Source organism: Tauraco erythrolophus, chromosome 7 (assembly GCF_009769465.1).
Source record: "Tauraco erythrolophus isolate bTauEry1 chromosome 7, bTauEry1.pri, whole genome shotgun sequence".
Taxonomy (NCBI): Eukaryota; Metazoa; Chordata; class Aves; order Musophagiformes; family Musophagidae; genus Tauraco; species Tauraco erythrolophus.
Genome location: NC_141471.1, coordinates 48,993,511 through 49,015,102, shown reverse-complemented (window position 1 = coordinate 49,015,102; position 21,592 = coordinate 48,993,511). Strand labels below are relative to the sequence as shown.

The following is a 21,592-nucleotide window of genomic DNA, read 5'->3' as shown; positions in this document are numbered from 1 at the left end:
AGGAAGAAAGAGCAGCCCTTTCACCAGACAGCAAACAGCTCTATTTGAGTGGCAACCAAACGCACCCATTTCACTTCCCCACTAAGTGACCAGGAAGCACATTTGGTCCTTCTGACACCCGTCTTCTCAAAATCCTCTTCCCAGCTTCTCATGGGACACACAGGAATTCTTCCATTTTCTCCAGGGGTCTGTGAGAAGACAGGTCTCCTCAACTTTTCAGAGACCAAATTTCACAAAGCTGTGCTTCTGCATCTGGCTCAAAGTCCTACTGGGGACTTGAGAAAGGCAGAGGGTTTGATGACAGGAAGGGTTGACACCAAAGTCACAAGTCTTTATCTGCTCCCACTAGAACAGAACTCGCCTGAGGGCTTTCACAGCTCTGCTGCACACTCACCTCCCAGGCTGTGACTCCTTCTTGCAAGGGAAGCCCAGTCCCCCCAGCAATCCCCAAACGAAAACTGGAGGGACAGAGTTTGGGCAACCCTTGCACTTCCTCAATTACTATGTCACCTCACTGGAAACACTGACTAACAAAGGCTGAAGGACGAGATCAAACAACTGCTACATGTGAAGAACTTAGTGCACACTCACAGCAAAGGCCATATCTGCCTTTTGCCTTTGTGCCCCCTCCAAGACACTTAGCCAATCCAAACTTTGGAGCTCCTGAATCATGACTGCTAACAGCTATTGAAACATGGAATCAAAACTGCTTTCACCCCCAAGCACTGGGGAGATCTTTCAACTGACAGGAAGATGCCACAACAGATACAGGTGTTACAGGCCACACTGAGGCCGTCATCTGTTATGCCCTTTATGCCATTTGCCAAGGCGTTTGCTCTCTGTTCTTTCTACAGGACTGCGCACCGTCTTCCTTCCAGAGCCACCTAAGACCAGCACGCTGCCACGGCCCACGCCTGACCCAGACTCTGCCAAGGACACAGCGTTTGCCGTTTTAACCCAGACCAACGCTGCCGACTCGCTGCTCTGCAACACCCAGGACAGCAGGTCTGCCAGGTGGGTATGTTTAGTGCTGTGCAAAGGTCATTTCCACACCTCCAGCAAACCTGATTCCCACATTAAGGCATTAAGGCTCCCAGGAAGTCACGAACAACCTGAACAAGCAGCAGTCAGGTTGTTTTACCCATGTCGCAGCGCCTTTGCAGGCACCTCTTTACAGCTGGCCAGTGCCTGGTCCTCCTTGGCCGAGGGCTACAGAACAGGCTGGCAAGATGGGAAAGTGGCCAGGTCCCAAGGAGAAGTACAGCTACGCTCTGCGTGCCAGCCACTGTGCTTTCCTGTTGCTCCCTTGCTGGCTCTCTCCATCTCTTTGGAAAGCCACTGCTGAGCACAACAGCCCCAAACTACCCACTCCTTGGGTTACCTTCATCAGTCCTCTGCTTGTGGCTGGGTCAGGCTGCTGACAGGCTCCACTGAGGAGGAGAAATGCACCAGACAGCCCACACGTAGGAAATGGCACGCAGCACACGTCCAACATGCAGCAACGTGGCTTCACAGGTATAGAGACGGGTTTCCTGGGAGCTCTGCAATTTCATTCTCTTCCACAACTTGACATAGTAATGCTGATGAGCTCAACAGCGGAAAGCATTCCAGATGAGGACATCAGAGTGTTTCATTCCTTTCACTGCCATGCTTGGAGCTTCCTCTGCTTTAACATCCTGTTCTTCCTTTCCAGACCAACACATCATGGAAAATCATACCATGGACTTAACCGACTTCCCACTGACAACAGAATTCGACTACAGCGATTCGACACCGTGCCCAGGAACTGAGGAAAAGCACTTTGCTGCCAAATTTTTGCCACCGCTTTATTCTTTGGTGGTGATATTTGGCCTCACAGGCAATATGCTTGTTGTCCTTATCCTGGTAAAATACAAGAGACTGAAGAGTATGACTGACATCTACCTGCTCAATTTGGCGATTTCTGATTTGCTGTTTGTATTTTCTCTCCCTTTCTGGGCTTATTATGCAGCTCACGATTGGATTTTTGGGGAGGCACTGTGTAGAACTCTCTCAGGTGTCTACCTCCTTGGCTTCTACAGCGGAATCTTTTTCATAATCCTGTTGACCCTAGACAGGTACCTGGCCATAGTGCACGCAGTGTTTGCTTTGAAAGCTAGGACGGTCACCTACGGCATCCTCACCAGCACTGTCACTTGGGCTATTGCTATTTTTGCTTCTATTCCTGGCATAGCATTTCACAAAACTCAAAAGGAAAATTCACGTTATACTTGCAGTGCTCATTATCCAGGCGATTCCATGATAAACTGGAAGTACTCCTATACTTTAAAGATGAACATTCTGGGACTTATTGTTCCAATGCTCATTATGATTTTCAGTTACTCACAAATTCTAAAAACATTATTGAGATGCAAGAATGAGAAGAAACAGAAAGCTGTCAGACTTATTTTTGTGATCATGATTTTTTACTTCGTCTTCTGGACACCATTCCATATTTCTTCTTTTTTGCATACATTTCAAAGTTCCCTTTTTGTTGCAAATTGTGAAATCAAAAGTCAACTGGAGAAGGCAATCCAAGTGACAGAAACAATCTCCATGATCCACTGTTGTATCAATCCTGTGATCTATGCATTTGTTGGAGAAAAATTTAGGAAGTATCTTTATGCCTTTTTCAGAAAGCATGTTGCAGCCCATCTCTGCAAAAAATGTCCAAATCTTTATCGTGAAAAATCAGAAAGAATTAGTTCCACATTCACACCATCCACTGCAGAGCATGATATCTCTACTGGACTGTAAAAATACCTGAAAACATTACTTAGTAAATGTTGCATCACTCACTCTGCCTTAAGGCCTGCCTGACATTGTTTAAGATCTTTGTGTCAACCACTGCTGAAAACTGTATGACCCTCAGTTATTGTGGCAAACTCTTCCCTGAGGTTACAGCATTTTCCATTCTTAAACTATGAGAATCAGTGAGTTCTCCAGGAAACATTAATACCATAGCTGGATCACATCAGGATTTGAATGGGGCCCAGAATAGTATGATTCTGTTTCTTGACCCAAATCCTACCCATTGAACAAATGCTAGCAAGATTTACTTGGGGGGAATAAAACATTGAAGAAACTAGGGAGTAATATGTTATCTCACAAGAGCCATTTACTGGTATGTGAATATTTTAAGATAAACACTGGGAGGAAGCTTTGAGGATTGATGTACCTGTTTGGTATCCAACATTAATAGAATATTTTTTGGAAGTGACTGTATTCTTTCTGCAACATGGTCAAGTTGCAGGGGGAAGGCTTTTAGTTTTCTTCATTTTTGCCCCTACCTTTTATTTTCCCTACATGAATAAAAGATGTTTCCAAAAAAATGAATTTAAGGATGAGTATGAAATATATCAAGATAATATCTCTCCTCTGATGGGAGAGTTGACTGATCTTTATGTTACTGGAGCCATTTAACCCTAGGATTTATCTGTTAGCTAATAGTGTAGTCAATTTTAAACATAATCCTTTTGACTATAGGCTAAGTTACAGTATTTTTATCTTAGTTCTTTAATTTTATATCTGCCATATCACTGTCCAGTTGCTAACATTTACCAAAGTGGGATTTTAATGGGCAACATTGTGATTTTTGTGGATGCAATTTTACAAGTAACTACGTGCACCAAGTCTACTGACTGCACAACAAGACAACGTTGCACTCTCCAAAAATAGGAGCTTGTTTCTGACAAATCGTATCCCTCCAAGGAAAACAGCACTTAACTGATTAAATCACATCAGCAAAGATCTGCAAGGCTAGAATGAAAATTACCTTGGTATTTGTTATGCAAGATTCTTATGAAAAAAATATCAGGACTACTCTCTGAAAGATTTTGGAGACCATGAGCAGAGTACTGAGTGGAGGCCTCCCTAGTTCTGGGCAGATAAATCATGTGTGTAGAGGAAGACTTTATATGGCAGATGCAGTAATTGTGTCAGGCTAGACCCCTGCATGAGAAAAACATGCTCTCCACATACACAGTAGTCTGACGTTTGGGATGCACTTCCAGGCAGACAGTAGCCTTGGAATTGCAAAAGCATCCAGCTGCAGGGAAGACACACCCACTTTGCCTTCCGAGGAGAAGAGTGCCCATAGCCAACTGGTGCCTTAATTAGAACTGCATGCTAATTGAAGACTTGAGGCCATTAGTCTACTGGTGTGCTATGGCCATACATTTATGCCATTATTAGGAGTTTCCCTGTAAAAGACAGTGGTATTCTAGAGACATGATGTTAGCTAAGAAGAGGAGGGAGGGGCATAGTGGAGAGCTTCTTGCTTCAAACTCTAAGGAAGTGCAGGTGAGCACTCCTTATGCAAGTGACCTGTCCTGCTTTTTTCCCCATTTACTTCAAAGGGCACTGCACATGCATGTAAAGCCTTGTTCATGGAAAACTGGAGGTGTGGGTTCAGCTAGCCACCAGGCAATGTAAGGATACATGAGAGGATTCCACACTATTTAACATTAGGCATATGATCTCTTCAGTGTCCCTCAGTGGTCAGCAAAGAAAAAGAGATGCCTGAGTCAGAAGCAGACGTGGGATTGAGTGCACCCTCAGCAGGTTTGCTGATGACACCAAGCTGTGTATTGTGGTTGACATGCTGGAGGGAAGGGATGCCATCCAGAGGGACCTTGACAGGCTGGAGAGGTGGGCCTGTGAGAACCTCATGAAGTTCAACAAGGCCAAGTGCAAGGTCCTGCATATGGGTCGGGCAATCCCAAGCACAAGTACAGGCTGGACAGAGAATGGATCAAGAGCAGCCCTGAGGAAAAGGACTTGGGGGTGTTGGTTGATGAGAAGCTCAACATGAGCCGGCAATGTGCACTGGCAGCCCAGAAAGCAAATCGTATCCTGGGCTGTATCAAAAGAAGTGTGGCCAGCAGGTCGAGCAAGGTGATTCTGCCTCTCCACTCTGCTCTCGTGAGACCCTACCTGGAATACTGCATTCAACTCTGGGGCCCCCAACATAAGAAGGACATGGAGCTGTTGGAGCAGGTCTAGAAGAGGGCCATGAAGATGGTCCGATTGCTGGAGCACCTCTTCTATGAAGACAGGCTGAGAGATTTGGGGTTGTTCAGCCTGGAGGAGAGAAGGCTCCAGGGAGATCTTGTAACAGCCTTCCAGTACCTAAAGGGGGCCTGCAAGAAAGCTGGAGAGGGACTTTTTGCAGTGGGTAAAGGGTTTAAACTGAAAGAGGGTAGATTTAGATTAGATACAAGGAAGAAATTTTTTACAATGAGGGTGCTGAGGCACTGGAACAGGTTGCCCAGAGAAGTTGTGAATGCCCCATCCCTGGAAGTGTCCAAGGCCAGGTTGGATGAAGCTTTGAGAAATCTGATCTAGGGGAAGGTCTCCCTGCCTATGGCAGGGGGGTTGGAACTAGATGATCTTAAAGGTCCCTTCCAGCCCAAACCATTCTATAATTCTATGATTTAAATGGCCTCTGGGGAAGATTACCTGTCCAACTGTAGAGGGAGCCTGGAAATGCCAGCCTCTTAATTTAGGTAACAGATGCCTTAATCTAGGTGGTGCAAATACTCTTCCCCCTCTAGCCTTATAACATTAAGGCACTGCTTCTATTAGTTGTTAGCTTTTGTCGTATCAGCTATTATAATCTGGCCACTACCAATCACTCACCATTGTGAGGTTAATAGCCACAGATAGACTAAAGAACAAAAACTATTCTCACAGTAAACTTTCTTGCTTGGAAATAATATTTTTCCTTTCTTTTGTACTTTTTTACTGCACTAAAGTGAAAGCACCTTTTTTATATTAAAGCATAAATTAGTTCAGTGTGATAGAAACCCTGCTGTAACTGTGATATTTCTACTTCTGTGTTTTATTTTAAATTCTTTTCTTGTTGGAATTATATTTCTTCCTGTTTCCATGTTAATGCAGTGAAATTAATAAAATCTGTGTCTGAAAAAAAAAAAAAATACCCTGTAGCCTATGTTTTCCTCCTAAGCAAAAGGCCATCAGCTCTGCTGTCAGAATGGAGGTTGCAAAAAGATGCAACTATGGACTGAAACACTCACAACACCACACCCAGTGAAGCAACCCAAAACGAACAAGCAGAGAACTGTCTGCCCAGTCCAGAAGCTACTGTAGCTGGGAAGCTTTTATCCACCCCCAAACTTGGGAAGAGTGTGTTACAGTAGCTTTAGTAAAGTCTGGGGCCACAGATTGTAGATGTGAAATTTGCAGGTAGGAGAAACAGGGATGTGTACAGAGGAAGAGGAGGAAGATAGTACTTACTCTATTAATATTGGGATAAAGACAGGATTCTCCATAGACTTCCTACAGCTAATTTCAGGTGTCCTTGCACTGCATAGAGTGATCCCAGCAAAGTGATGTGCCTGATCTCCCAAGTCTTATGTGTAAGGAACTTTAAGTATTCAAAGTTGAATATGGAAATATCCTTCTACTTCACCATGTCATTCTCCATGTTCCACTGCCCCAGTTCCTTTTTTCAGCCTACGATCCACACCTCCTCCTCTCCTCTCCCCTGCACACTCTTCTCGTCTGTCCATAATAGGATAGGCTAAATTCTATACCCACCGCCTTTGTCTTCTGATTTGCATTTTCTATTTTGTGCTGGCAGCACAACAAACTAACTAAACCTAAAGATGATCTTATTTTTATGTTATGTGCCCAGGCAGAATAATCCTTGATTCTTCATTGTAGCTTTGCACTGAGACAAGCAAGGCTCTAGATAGTTTTGTGACAAATTGTGTGTCTTAATCAGGCAGATGTGACCGCAGTATGGTGTAGCTACAGGCCACGTAGCTCCAAATTAGGCTAACAGGACTTCATGCAGTCTGGTCACAGTGTGACAGAGCTACCCAAGGAGAAGGTTTAACAAGATCCCCGGTCCCTATGAAAGAGAACTAAGTCACCTTGGCAGAGAGGTGGGGGAAATTTTACAAATATTCCATAACTCAAGCTCTGCAAGGAAAAGCATTGACATGAAGATACAGTGTGTATGTAAGAGCTAGAGAAGCAGGCAGACACACAGAAACTGTGCGATGCACTAGAAAATGGCAAGGCACACCAGAATTGTAATTACAGCAAAGAAACAGCTAACACAAGGAACTAACAGCTAACTGCAGCATTTGGGAGGCATCTGAACGGCTCTGATGAGATATTGAGGAAACGAAAGCAAGCACTTGAGAGGCTGTACGAGCAGCATCAGAACACCAAAAAGATTCAAGACAGGAGCTCTGTGAACACTACAAGTAAATTGTTGCTTTACAACAAACATTGAACAGATAAGTGGAAACGGTTACAAGTTCACAATTTTTGGTGCTGAACTTCTGAAGAGATAATGTGTTGATTGGATTTCAGCATGCTCATGAAAAGAATGCCCAGGTGCCATGGACAAGTATCTATGCACAGCTCCAAAACCAATCAAACAGTTTAGTTTATGCACAGGGCAGGATGGAGTCTGACTTTCCTGTTAGGAGATGCTACTGCCGTATGTTCAGAGGCATGTGGGGAGGAACATCCCACACAGCAAAAGAGAACTGTGCCGAATGTCAGGCAGACTTCCTAAGGGGCAAAAGGAAATAGAGTAAAAGTGCGTATGTGGTATTAATGAGTGCTGAGCAGTACTCACAGCTAAGCACTAGATTCATAATCACTGTGATTGGTTTATCTGTGGTAAATATAAAATGGACAAACACAGAAATAGTGAAACTTCTGGTAACCAGTGCATAGGGATGTCATGAGACTTTCTTGTTTGTTAACCCAACTGTGACTTCATGTGTACATATTTTAAATAAGATAAAGGTAAATGGAGTACAAAGGAAGAGGAGTAGATGAAAATGGTTAAATAGAAAAAAGTAGTGGCAAAAAAAAGAGAAAATTACTTTATTAGATTTAACAAAGGCTAATAAAGTAATAGCCAGAGTAATGGGAAGATCAGAGATAAATATTTTAAGCAGAACATTAAAAGATACAGGCGAGTAAGAGAGACTTTCAGTTATGAAGCTTCAAAATAAATATTACTCCTTCCAGTGAAAATTACAAAAGGAATAAACATGAAGATAAGGACAAATTTACATAGTATCTTGTTCCAGTTAACAGAAAACAAACGAAGTGTCAGAACAACATGATGCAGACCAGGTTAAATGGCACAACAGGCAGATACTGCTCATTTTGAAGTTTAATTTTGCTGCTGTTTTCAACTGCTGATGCCTACTGGCCTTCTCCTAGTTTCTACTGTGGTTACAGTGGCCTTAGAAGCATTACACCTTAGTAATAAAAAAAATAAGCTAGCAGAGGAAACAAAACCAAATCAGTAAATTCTGGCGCATTTAGAATATCAGTAGCAATCAGGTCAACACAACGAAGGATGTTTGTCTAGAAATAAGGGGTGAAGGCATTGCTTTGTACCCATATTCTGGCAACATTTGCCTATTAGGAGCATTACTTCATTTAGAAAATGAAATGGTAGGGAAAAGAAACGTGTAAGTTTGCATAACTGCCAAGCAGTTTTGTAATTCCTGCGACAGTGGCAGGAATCTTGATTTGAGTGTTTTAAGTCTGAAATGACTGACCCTGGGAAGGTGGGGCCACAACATTGAACTGGAGGAGAGCAGTGTTATCAGACACACAGGCCAATGTGCAAAAGTGCACAAACCTTCAGGTGACGATCAGCTTTGCAGAGCAGTCTACAATGTTGTGCCAGTAAGACTCTAACCACATGACACTAACAACAAGGTCTATCCTGATACCAGACTTTTCAAATGGAATGGAAACCAAGTGGATGGAAGTGAAGGAGCCATTTGGACCTAACTTGCAGGGATGCTATCATGAGGTATGCACAATTACAGACTACATCTAATCTTTGGCACTCAAAAGCACTTCCTGGTTCCAGGGTCCTGGCACACACCTTGTCATTGTAGAGACTCTGCCCATCCTTTCTGTGACCTAGTTTTCACTGAGAAGAAATTGGATGTGTGATATTCCCATCCTGCCTGATAAAAGGTCCAGGATTTACATGTACACTGAGGAGTATTTCTGATTCACAGTTGAGATAGCCCCAAAGAACACTTCTAGACCTAGAATGTATGTACTATAAATGTACCTGAAAACAGTGAAGTGTGAGGATTAAAGGCCTACATAAAAAGGAGATTGAGAGCTGAAAATTTGTGAAATGTATAGCTACAGCCCAAAAATAAAATCTATTGTACTATGATAACCCCTTATACGTAAAACAGGGCAGCATACATCAGAAGCTTGGATAAAAATGATAGGAGGACAGCGCTCCTCCTCCTTGCTGCATGAGGAAACACAGCTAGTTCAGAGCATCTTGGGGAAAGCCAAAACAAAAATAATACCATGACAGTGGAATTAATATGTGCTGCAATGGATAATTATGTACGTGCAAGATTTACAAGAGAGAAACAAACAGAAAACGGAAGAAGAATAAGGGGAAAATACCCCCTTGATCTTACTGCCAGGAAACAACCATGTGAAGAAGTAGTGCTAATGCAGATTAGAAATGCTTCTGTCTTCCAGAGTTTGTTTTCTGTAGTTCAGCTTCCTTGAACCTGTGAAATGTGTAAAGTGTTTTGTTGGTTTTTTGGACATGGATTTTGTGAATATAACAACAAAATGAGATATAATTGGGGGAATCAATAGAAAAATAAATGCATCCAATCTGTGTTCAGGTGTCTTCATCAGACCTCTTCTCCAGACGAAAAGGATGATCCGCTTTGCTGCAGTGACAGACTTTGATGTTGTGCACTATTGCATTGTGTGTCTCTAAGAAAGGTATCTGCCATTCTGTCCTAGGCCTTTTTTTCCCATGGTCTTTCTTCTTCGAGTGGTGCAAGTTTGTAATAAATGGAATGGAAAAAGTTAGTTGCATTTTCGAGTTTCTGTACCCATAATTCTGCTTGATGACATTCGTATGTCACACTGCTATGTGAGCATCTGGTATGTGTCCTAACAGACATCTCGGTACAGGTGTAGACTTCACGTAAATGATGACATCTCCTTGCAGGAGCCCCATATCACTTAAATACTGGATACTTGAGTGTGATGGCCTGATTACTACGAAGATGAATCATAAAATCTATCACTAGATAGAAGAGATTGGTGAATGCAGTTTGACTTGATAGTGTACATGGCTGCATATTTGCTGAGCACATCAACTCGAGCCCCACGGGTAAGGAAGGAAACCCACTACCATTCTGGGAAAGTCTTTATGGAGGAAATGTCACGCCACTAAACGTAACTCCTACTCATCTCTGAAAGTAAAACCATAACAGGTAAAATTCTAAGCTATATCATCCCACTGTATTATTCCTTTTATTATTGAACAATAGCTTCAATCTCTTGGTAAAATTATGAGCTTCACCTGTAGGTAACGTTTCTTAAAATCTGCCATATGCAGCTCATGGCAAGCAGCAGTGCACTTTTTCAAAGAGATGGTGGGCAAGAAATTGAGAAAAACTGAAAAAATCTGACTTGTGACAAAGGATGTGCTACTTGCATTGTCCATACTGCAGTGCTGACACGCACTAGATGAAGGCAATCTGAAGGCAGCAGGGAGGAGGAGGTGATGCGGCAGCAAAATGGTCAGTCCCAGGCTGGTGTGATGGAGCTTCAGACTGGATCAGAGGTCGAGTCCTGCAGGGGCCTGTTGAGAACAACTGAGGGGAGTAGGGGCAGAGAGGGAGACAAGAAAAAGATCTTGTCCTAACAGCATTGATGAACAACACACCACGAGCATCTCAGTGCCCAGCAAACAACACACGAGGCCCGGACTCACCTACAGCCACATGTAAGACCTGCTCAAATCTGACTTCTCAGCATCTCTGCTTATTCATAGCTGGTGTAGAGCTAATTGAACCTATCGTGTAACTGCTGAGAATAAAGTCACAGCGCAGGTGCCTTCTGCCAGAGTGTGTCCCTGTATTTGGGCTTCCAAGTATCATAGCTATTCACACGCTCTGTGAGGAGTCTCTCATCCAGCTGTAAGACCCAGCTGGTGAGCAGACCAAAACCATTCCCCCTAGCTGCTACAACCGTGAGTGGCAGAGGCCCTCTGCTGGTGTGCAACACCTTCTGTGATCTTAGGTTGCTCATCAGTAAATGAAATACCTAGCTATGTACGCTTGCTGCTCAGACTGAGCTACGAGAACAAAAAGCTGCAAGCAACAAAATGAACAGATTAATACAGCAAATGAATCTGTGGAAATAAGGGACCAGCCTACCACGGGCCTTAGTTTTAAGTAGTTGTTGTTATTTCAAATGTTTGAGACCAGTTTTGTGAGAGCATATCTCAGAATCAAAAGCTGGATGAAAAATGGGCAAATCCAACAACAGGTTTGAGACTGCTTCCCCTGTTCATATAGTGCGACATTATGAAAGGTTTTAGAGTCTCCAGTGGGTTCAGTAACACGTAACAAACAGTGAGCAATGAAGCAGGCTTCAGAAAGAAATCCTTAAAATATCTGTTAATTTCAGTATGTAGACTGTTTAGGAAGAATACATTGACAAATGAATTTGATACAATACCTTTTTCGAGAATTGTAAGAATTCATTATAAAAGTGCAGGTTTTTGTCAGCAAAGTTTAGCAGCAATTAGGAGCTTGATTTAGGTGTGGTGGAAACACATTTAGAAGCAGCTCTTTCCACTGACTCTATAGGGGGTCTAATATAGTCCACGAAGTAAGGCAGTGTGAACATACCCTTAGAATACCTTAAAACTGTCATTAATTTTGACGCTGAGACTCCAGACTGTCTCCCTGTAGATCTGAGATGTAACTCAGAAGCTGTGATGCCCTTGACTTCTGCTAAGGAATGGCAGCATCCAAAGCAAGACATCTCCATTGGGCTTTTGGCATTTTAAAATCCTTTAAGGATACTAAGGACTGAGTACAGGAAAGACATCCCTTTAGTGCCTTCGCTGGGTTGATACGATGAGATACTCCAGCACTCTCCAAAAAGATGTCAAAGGAAGGCAGGGAGTTGCACTTTATCAGGTATCTTCTCAGGGTTTCTCCCTCAGGGGTTCTCAGGTATCTGACAAGGCACTGTCTCTTTCCTGCTTCCTCTGTACCTTTCTTGCCTCCTGTGTGGTTTCTCTGATGTCTAAGAAGGATCGAAAAAGCTGCTCACCAGGAAGCTTCAGTTAAACTCCAAAAGTCACAGGAATCAGCCACAAGGAAGTAAGTTGATAAGAAATTAGATTCTATCAGGCTTTTCTGAAGCTCGATTCCAAAAAGTAAGTACCAGTTTTGTCTTAACTTTTAAAAAAAGGTCAGATTCACTAAATAGACTAAATCATAGTCTTACGAGAGGGATTAAAACAAAAAACACAGTCCAAAAGACCAAGTTAGAAAAAAGTAGAGTCAATCACATCTCCTAAAATATAAGGACTGCAACTCAGAGTAAGCCAACAGAAAGCGCAGGTAATTCTGAATGAAAGTGTAAGCTTTATTCAAAAGCTCTATGTTTTGCTCAACAATAAAAAACATGAAAGAAATTTAATGATTGAGAAACATAAAGGGATGAACCTCATGCAAACTGTTCTTGATTCAAAGAGGTTAGCTAAACGAAAAAGAGAAAACAACGACACAAAAACCTTTTTCTAAAACTACAGCTGTGGGTTGTGAAACCTTGAGTTCAGCTCCTAGGAGGATCCTCCACAATTTCAACATCTCTACACATCTCTCTGAGTTAGAAAAGTAACGTCTGATAACCCATTTTTAGAAAAAAGAGAACTGCTCCTTGATTTTTTTTAAATGAAAACAGATTTGTTTGCTAGAAGTTTTCAAACTGATACATCCTTCTTCATGCAGGAAGAGGTGGTTTTGATCTTTATCTCGTGACTGAAAAATTGGTTTAGTGTTACTCTTGATGCAATAATCCAAGCCATCGCTTGCACCATAACATATATGGTAAGTCATCTTTGCTGCTTTTTTTTTTAAAAAAAAACCCTTTTAGTAGTTGCTTAGGTAGTCTAATACCTGAGGTGAAAAATACTTGTGGAATCTTGCCAGTGTACTCATCTTTAAAAGATACCCGGGGGAAATGTATAGGATATGTTGAATGGAATACACTAATTTTAAAGGACAGAACCGCTAGAGCACTTGAGCAGAGGATCCAGGTAAGCAAAGAAATAAATCTCTAGGGATTGATCTGAGTAAGAAATATAAAGGAGTATGCCTCTGATTCTTTCTCTGAAGATGACATATAATGATGGAAATCTGGGTTTTAAAACTGTTACTGCAAAGACAAAGCTGCTTATTTAAGTGAAGAGAATTTACTCTTCTCACAGGATGACGACAGAATATCTGATGCTGTATTTTAAACACTGTCTCATGGAATCTGTTTACATGAAGCATAGCTTAGCATTTTACCACCATTTTTTACCTCCTTTTTAATTGTTACCATCTTATAGCACTGTGCAAATGAACTGAAACTCATTTTAATAAAAATCTTTGCCTTTTTAAAAACAGAGAGCTCTGATCTCAAACTCAGCATGAAAGAGTGGCTCAGCTCTTCTATGGAGAGCTTTTCTCTTGAGAACTGCATAACTGCTGGTCTCAACCAGAGCAACAGAATTCATATAGCAGATTGCAGATTTCTAGAAATATTGCATTTATCTAAACTGTATTCAAAATAATATAGACCTCTTTTTGAGGTCCTTTCTCCAGAGGTCTTCCAGGATTATCTTTGTGGGGTTTTTTTCCTATTGATCAGGAAACACAAGCCCAATTTTACCTCTAATTAGGTAAAAAATCCAGGTTGATTAACCCAGTGAAGTATTCTAGACTGTGGCCAACACTTTACTAAAACAGTGAGATTATAGGACAAAGCACAAACCCACTTACAATTCCTTTTTCTGGTTTCCAAATTAGTATCTGTAGTTTCCATTGCCTGCATGTGTGGAATAATATACACAATTCAGAGTAGCAAGTACTTTGGCAGAGAGAGGCTTCTGAAGCAAAAGCTAGGCTAGAGGAATGGGGCTCAGTTAACGGAAGGAATTGCTCAGAGGGGAAACCACCATTTAAGCATGTAAAAAGGTTGAAAGGAAGCAGATAAGGTGCAGGGAAGATGTGGTTGTCATTCCAGGAAGGCAGAGGAAAAGGAGGGAAAGCACTGAGATAGCAATTAGCAGGAAGATGGGGCTGTCACAGAAAGAATTACCGCAATAATATCGAGGCAGCATTTTGCAATAATATTTGCATGAATCCTATCAATCATATACTTATTAAATCCTACTCTGGGTTTATGAACCAAGTGTTTTTCATACCCATGCTTATGCATGAGCATCATGCAGGTGCAAAATGATCGAGACAGGATGTGTTATATCTGGTACTGTATTGCAGCCAGTCCCTCATTCTATAATCCCAGTATACAGCATGGCTGACACACCGGAAAAGGGGATATTTAGCTATATGCAGTACCAGGGACTTGTACCATCAGAGTGTAAAATATAGATCTAGCAGATCTAGTGAAAGGGAATATTAAATATTTGCACAGTGCCCAAGTCTTGTCATGCTTTGAAATAAAGATGTTAATGTTTTGGAGCAAAGAATGTTTTACAAAAGTGCTGCTTTTTTTTTTTTTTCCTAAAAGAGCTGCTGATAGTACTTAAGAAATACAAACCCTTAGATACTTTAAAATCGTCTATTTACTGTCAATACACCTGAGCCACAGCCACTTCCTTTACCAACAAATATTATCTGAGTGTTGAAATGACTATGAAGTTAACGTGCCTGTGGAAAAAAACTGTTTCACAGAGATTGCCAGAGCTTCCTGAAAAACAGACTTTGAAGAGTCTGACAGCATTTATTTTCTTCCCAATAAATTGTATGTAGGCAAAGCTGAGATCCAAACTGTTAAAAAGTGCCAATTTTCTCTTATTCCTTGTTCTCCAGAAGCAAACTTCATGCCATACTCAACATGCCGAATGTAATGTCTAAATATGGATGTTCTCATTCTTGATACTGTTAGGAGCAGAGTTAACAGCCAGACTCAGGAAGAACCTGGGGAAGTGGTGGGAAAAGGGTTGGCAAAAGCAGCACCTCTTTTTGTTTAGGAGATGCAGATTTTGCTCCAATAAAGATTCCTCCTTTTGGGGCAGATTCACATCTGCGCTGTGCTGCATAAGAACCTCCATCAGGAGCTGGCAGATCAGGAGAGACTCAGATCCTCATTCTTAAGGCCACAGGAAAGTGATCAAAGACCATGCAACCAGTCCCTTCCGCAAGACCTCAGCGTAGGTTTAGCTAAGTTAACCACTTTGACACAAATTAAGAAAAGGACTTTAACATTTTGAGTGATCGATGCTTACAGCACAAAATAATTCTTTCTCCTGAATGGTTTTGTCAAGAGAGACACAGAAAGACACTTCAGCGATTTCACAGGCTGTAAATCAGAATGGACCACTATGAGCTTCTTCCTAAAAGCAGACTGGGGGCCTGCCCCTGTGTCACTCCAGCCATGGGCTGAGCTTCTTCAGTTACATTTAGTCCTGCAGAACTCAAGTGCAGAGAGAAAGAAGTGGTGGTTTTGACAACGTGGTCTCTGTAGAAGTCGTCTGCAATCATGCAGGCTAGACCTCACCACTTAAAAAAAAACTACATTGCGGGGCTGCAAGCAGGAAAGGAGCAAACATTGCTGCACCACATGAGTGCTCAGGGATTACAGAGCAAGTTGGGGTAGATGCACTGCCTGAAGTTTTCTGTGTCAGGAGCAGCCTGTTGCCTTTGTCAAGAGAAGAGACATCAAACTGTCAGGAAAATGCAGATTTCAAAACCATCAACCTGCTATGAACAGCCACCAATTTGCCATGAAGTGCCTGATAAAAGCAGTTGTGATGACACAGGAAGAAAGAGCAGCCCTTTCACCAGACAGCAAACAGCTCTATTTGAGTGGCAACCAAACGCACCCATTTCACTTCCCCACTAAGTGACCAGGAAGCACATTTGGTCCTTCTGACACCCGTCTTCTCAAAATCCTCTTCCCAGCTTCTCATGGGACACACAGGAATTCTTCCATTTTCTCCAGGGGTCTGTGAGAAGACAGGTCTCCTCAACTTTTCAGAGACCAAATTTCACAAAGCTGTGCTTCTGCATCTGGCTCAAAGTCCTACTGGGGACTTGAGAAAGGCAGAGGGTTTGATGACAGGAAGGGTTGACACCAAAGTCACAAGTCTTTATCTGCTCCCACTAGAACAGAACTCGCCTGAGGGCTTTCACAGCTCTGCTGCACACTCACCTCCCAGGCTGTGACTCCTTCTTGCAAGGGAAGCCCAGTCCCCCCAGCAATCCCCAAACGAAAACTGGAGGGACAGAGTTTGGGCAACCCTTGCACTTCCTCAATTACTATGTCACCTCACTGGAAACACTGACTAACAAAGGCTGAAGGACGAGATCAAACAACTGCTACATGTGAAGAACTTAGTGCACACTCACAGCAAAGGCCATATCTGCCTTTTGCCTTTGTGCCCCCTCCAAGACACTTAGCCAATCCAAACTTTGGAGCTCCTGAATCATGACTGCTAACAGCTATTGAAACATGGAATCAAAACTGCTTTCACCCCCAAGCACTGGGGAGATCTTTCAACTGACAGGAAGATGCCACAACAGATACAGGTGTTACAGGCCACACTGAGGCCGTCATCTGTTATGCCCTTTATGCCATTTGCCAAGGCGTTTGCTCTCTGTTCTTTCTACAGGACTGCGCACCGTCTTCCTTCCAGAGCCACCTAAGACCAGCACGCTGCCACGGCCCACGCCTGACCCAGACTCTGCCAAGGACACAGCGTTTGCCGTTTTAACCCAGACCAACGCTGCCGACTCGCTGCTCTGCAACACCCAGGACAGCAGGTCTGCCAGGTGGGTATGTTTAGTGCTGTGCAAAGGTCATTTCCACACCTCCAGCAAACCTGATTCCCACATTAAGGCATTAAGGCTCCCAGGAAGTCACGAACAACCTGAACAAGCAGCAGTCAGGTTGTTTTACCCATGTCGCAGTGCCTTTGCAGGCACCTCTTTACAGCTGGCCAGTGCCTGGTCCTCCTTGGCCGAGGGCTACAGAACAGGCTGGCAAGATGGGAAAGTGGCCAGGTCCCAAGGAGAAGTACAGCTACGCTCTGCGTGCCAGCCACTGTGCTTTCCTGTTGCTCCCTTGCTGGCTCTCTCCATCCCTTTGGAAAGCCACTGCTGAGCACAACAGCCCCAAACTACCCACTCCTTGGGTTACCTTCATCAGTCCTCTGCTTGTGGCTGGGTCAGGCTGCTGACAGGCTCCACTGAGGAGGAGAAATGCACCAGACAGCCCACACGTAGGAAATGGCACGCAGCACACGTCCAACATGCAGCAACGTGGCTTCACAGGTATAGAGACGGGTTTCCTGGGAGCTCTGCAATTTCATTCTCTTCCACAACTTGACATAGTAATGCTGATGAGCTCAACAGCGGAAAGCATTCCAGATGAGGACATCAGAGTGTTTCATTCCTTTCACTGCCAAGCTTGGAGCTTCCTCTGCTTTAACATCCTGTTCTTCCTTTCCAGACCAACACATCATGGAAAATCATACCATGGACTTAACTGACTTCCCACTGACAACAGAATTCGACTACAGCGATTCGACACCGTGCCCAGGAACTGAGGAAAAGCACTTTGCTGCCAAATTTTTGCCACCGCTTTATTCTTTGGTGGTGATATTTGGCCTCACAGGCAATATGCTTGTTGTCCTTATCCTGGTAAAATACAAGAGACTGAAGAGTATGACTGACATCTACCTGCTCAATTTGGCGATTTCTGATTTGCTGTTTGTATTTTCTCTCCCTTTCTGGGCTTATTATGCAGCTCACGATTGGATTTTTGGGGAGGCACTGTGTAGAATTCTCTCAGGTGTCTACCTCCTTGGCTTCTACAGCGGAATCTTTTTCATAATCCTGTTGACCCTAGACAGGTACCTGGCCATAGTGCACGCAGTGTTTGCTTTGAAAGCTAGGACGGTCACCTACGGCATCCTCACCAGCACTGTCACTTGGGCTATTGCTATTTTTGCTTCTGTTCCTGGCATAGCATTTCACAAAACTCAAAAGGAAAATTCACGTTATACTTGCAGTGCTCATTATCCATCAGAGCAGAGAAATGGATGGAAGCAATTCCTGACCTTAAAGATGAACATTCTGGGACTTTTTATTCCAATGCTCATTATGATGTGCAGCTACACGCAGATTATAAAGACATTACTGCAATGTAGGAACGATAAGAAACATAAAGCAGTCAGACTTATTTTTATCATCATGATTGTCTACTTTTCTTTCTGGACACCATACAACATTTGTATTTTCTTGCGTGATTTTCAAGGTACGTTTTCCATCACTTCTTGTGAAAGCAATGGTCAACTGCACAAAGCAATCCAAGTGACAGAAACAATCTCCATGATCCACTGTTGTATCAACCCTGTAATTTATGCCTTCGCTGGAGAAAAATTTAGGAAGTATCTTTGTAGCTTTTTCCGAAAGCAGATTGCATTCCACTTCTCTAAATACTGTCCCGTTTTCTATGTTGACACAGCTGAACGGGCTAGCTCCACCTACACACAATCTACTGGAGAACAAGAAGTTTCTGTGGCGTTGTAAATTGTGTCTAACAAAAAAGCAGAACTGACTTTTGTGAAAGCAAGGCTGTGATGAAAGCCTGCAGAATCTGTTGAATATTGGCTCTAAGGAAGCTGCAAAAGATCACAGAACACGTATTTAACAAAGCTTGTATTTGCTCATGCATTTGGATATTTGTATATAAAGGAAAATAATGTATCAAATGAGCTATTTAGGTGTGCTAATGTGGGATTCTGTAGGGAAAAAAAGTGTTCTCTTTTTCTGTGAATGTAAAAGCACCATTTTGTACGATAGGGCCTAAAGGCACACAAAGGCTGAGGGCCTAAGCTAGCAGGCTCATCGACCGATCTTCTGAAGTGAACTAGAGGTTAGAAATTGACACTGGTTCTTTGGAAATATCTCTTGACCGTACCTCACACAATGTATCTGAGTCATTTAAACTCGTTCTCAGTCACATCTTTTACTAGCCTGGTTGTGTATCTCTGTAAATAATGCTAAATTACTGAGGTCTGTGATACAGAGTCTTTACAAGTGGTATAGGAAAATTTTATACATTTAGAAGAGACCGATATTTCAAGGTATATTTTCTTTTGCATATGGTTGAATACCAGCCTCTTGGATCTTTGCCACAATAGTTTTAACTACTAGGTGTTGACATCCAAATGACTTGAAAATTTGATATTTCAGAAAGCTATATTTTAATCAACTGCTGGTTTATATGATATTCATACTAAAAAGCTAATATAATGAGCTATCATTGATCAGAAAATCAATGTGTTTAAAATATTTTAAAAAAGAAAGTATTGCACATGGAGCTTTAACCAGGATAGATCAAATATGAACAAGTCACAGGGTTTTAGCCTTTTAGTGCAGTGATTTTGCTGGCAATTTTTCTAGCCTACATAAGAGAAAAATTTTTAAATATGAAATGAACACAGTTGTACTGGCTGCAAAACCACATCAGCATCAGAGGTGTGAAAATGATTTCTGAACAGGGTTGACCCAGATGTTTTTTTGAGATAAGTATATGCTACAGACATTGAAGTTATCAAAACATAGGACTAAGTAAAAATATTCACTGTTCTACAGAGTCAAGGATGTAGAGCATCTCTTTTTTTTATTTGTTTGTTTTAGAAGTAGGTATCATTTGGGGGCTATAATACTTTTTTTTTTTTTTTTTCTGACATTTAGGAGTTTTACCAAGAGCAAAAGCTTCCGTAATTAGTAGGACTGATAGTCAAACATGACTGGGCTTCCCCTTAAAGCTCAGATCCTGCAAAGCACTTGAACACATAGAAAACATGAAATATGAGGATACTCAGGTGCTTAAGATCATACTATAATCACGCTACCAATTGATTTAGGTTGAGTTGTCCTTGTTAGCATTTCTTACATTTCCCCTAAGACATATGGAGACTCTGGAGACAGAAAATTAAGAGAATATTTTGATTGCTGTTTTCATCCAGTAGGGTGATTTCTGCTTCCCAGCTCCTCTAGATGGCCTTTTAAATAATATTTCCAAGGGAGAAAATGTCTCAAACAGCCCCAAAGAGATTTTACATTGCCAAGTGCTTGTGAAAGCAGGAAGCGAAATAGGGAAATCTTTGCTTATCAGACCGCTTGGTTTAAGTTGTTCAGTTTTGTCATGTTAAGCACCACTTTTAGACTACAACGACCTGGGAAATACAACAAAAATGTACTATACCTTCTAGTTTATGACGTTTTCAGCTGCGTACTCTTTTGTAAGACTCTGTGCATCAATTACTTTCTGGACTTTGCATATGCTTTTAAAACAGGTACCTACATCAGTATAAGCAGAAATCAGGTAATTTCAGCATAAAATGACAAATACATGCATATATTTTTTAAAGGGATACGAAGCTACATGCAGTAATTTCTACATAGGATGGCTTTTTTTTTTTCTTCTAGAATACATTCATGAAAATATTTTTATGTTTTATTCTGCTCTTGATCAGAACTTTAATTTGGCCTCTAAGACACCTTGCCTTTAAGAAGTTACTTTCTCTGGAGGGCTTTGATGCCAAACAGGTTATGTATCTTGACCAGCCCTGCAGGAGCAAAATAAGACAACCAATCGTGCACGAGCACTCTGACGAGCTTTTTGGAGAGGCATGTCAGAAAGCAGCCCCAGTCCTTTGCAGTATTCTTTTCCATAGCATGGATCTTTTCAAGCGACACGCAGCTTCTGAAGGGAAGAGCTGGAACTTAGAGATTGGTGGCCCAGTGGATCAGCAGCTTATCAAAAGTTTTTATCACTTCACTGAGAAGGGACCACACTTCAGCAAATGAGAACAAGCCAGATTTCAGCTACTGTAGTGAACTGTGATCCACATTCAAGGAGATAACAGAAAACACTGTACTTGGTAGCACTGCTGGTGCATTCAATTAAGGACTCTGCCAGTAGATTGTAATAATATTTTGTATTATACAATCCATTAAAGTTAAATTGTGTGTTAGATTTCTTGATCATTTACCCCTCTGCTCCCCCTCCGCCCTTTTTTTTTAGAATAGCCCAGAAGAATTAAAAAGTAAGAGAAATTCCCCTTCATAACGGGTTGCTATGATGGTGAAAGAGCAGGCAGAACTCAGGGATTTCCAAGTGGACTAAGAACCAGCATCATCAAATAACACAGGACCATGAGGATAACCCCAGTTGCTTGCCACTGGTAATTTAATAACAAATATGCTATTTTGGTTGTCATTACAGTTGTTTTTGTTTATTTTTACAGATGGGAAGAGCACTAGATCACACAATTCACTCTGATCCTAGGAGATAGATCACACAATTCACTCTGATCCTAGGAGATGAATATTAAGTGTTTTTAAACTAAATAAGCATACAAAGGAGTTTTTTGTGTGTTTAGGACCTGCCTGGTGACTGAATAGCTAACCTCTAACAATTACAGTAGACGTGTGCACACGCTTTCCTTCAGTTTTTAGGATTA

The 21,592-nt window shown here is 42.0% G+C and overlaps 2 protein-coding genes across 2 annotated transcripts; both read left to right on the top strand.

Annotated features, from left to right (window-relative positions):
- Nucleotides 1-874: 874 nt before the first annotated feature.
- On the top strand, nucleotides 875-3,124 carry LOC147528455 (C-C chemokine receptor type 2-like). The gene is made up of 2 exons (XM_086614674.1): nucleotides 875-1,014; nucleotides 1,694-3,124. The coding sequence occupies exon 2, from the start codon at nucleotides 1,705-1,707 to the stop codon at nucleotides 2,773-2,775; it is 1,071 nt and encodes a 356-aa protein (XP_086470800.1). The 5' UTR covers nucleotides 875-1,014; nucleotides 1,694-1,704; the 3' UTR covers nucleotides 2,776-3,124.
- A 9,787-nt stretch (nucleotides 3,125-12,911) lies between these two features.
- Nucleotides 12,912-19,331, top strand: LOC147528454 (C-C chemokine receptor type 5-like). The gene is made up of 3 exons (XM_086614574.1): nucleotides 12,912-12,935; nucleotides 16,727-16,886; nucleotides 17,566-19,331. Exon 3 carries the CDS (start codon nucleotides 17,577-17,579, stop codon nucleotides 18,645-18,647), a length of 1,071 nt encoding a protein of 356 aa, XP_086470700.1. The 5' UTR covers nucleotides 12,912-12,935; nucleotides 16,727-16,886; nucleotides 17,566-17,576; the 3' UTR covers nucleotides 18,648-19,331.
- Nucleotides 19,332-21,592: the final 2,261 nt, after the last annotated feature.

Bases quoted from the DNA above. Each gene is read 5' to 3' on its own strand.
- LOC147528455 (XM_086614674.1), top strand. From the start codon at position 1,705: ATGGAAAATCATACCATGGACTTAACCGACTTCCCACTGACAACAGAA.
- LOC147528454 (XM_086614574.1), top strand. From the start codon at position 17,577: ATGGAAAATCATACCATGGACTTAACTGACTTCCCACTGACAACAGAA.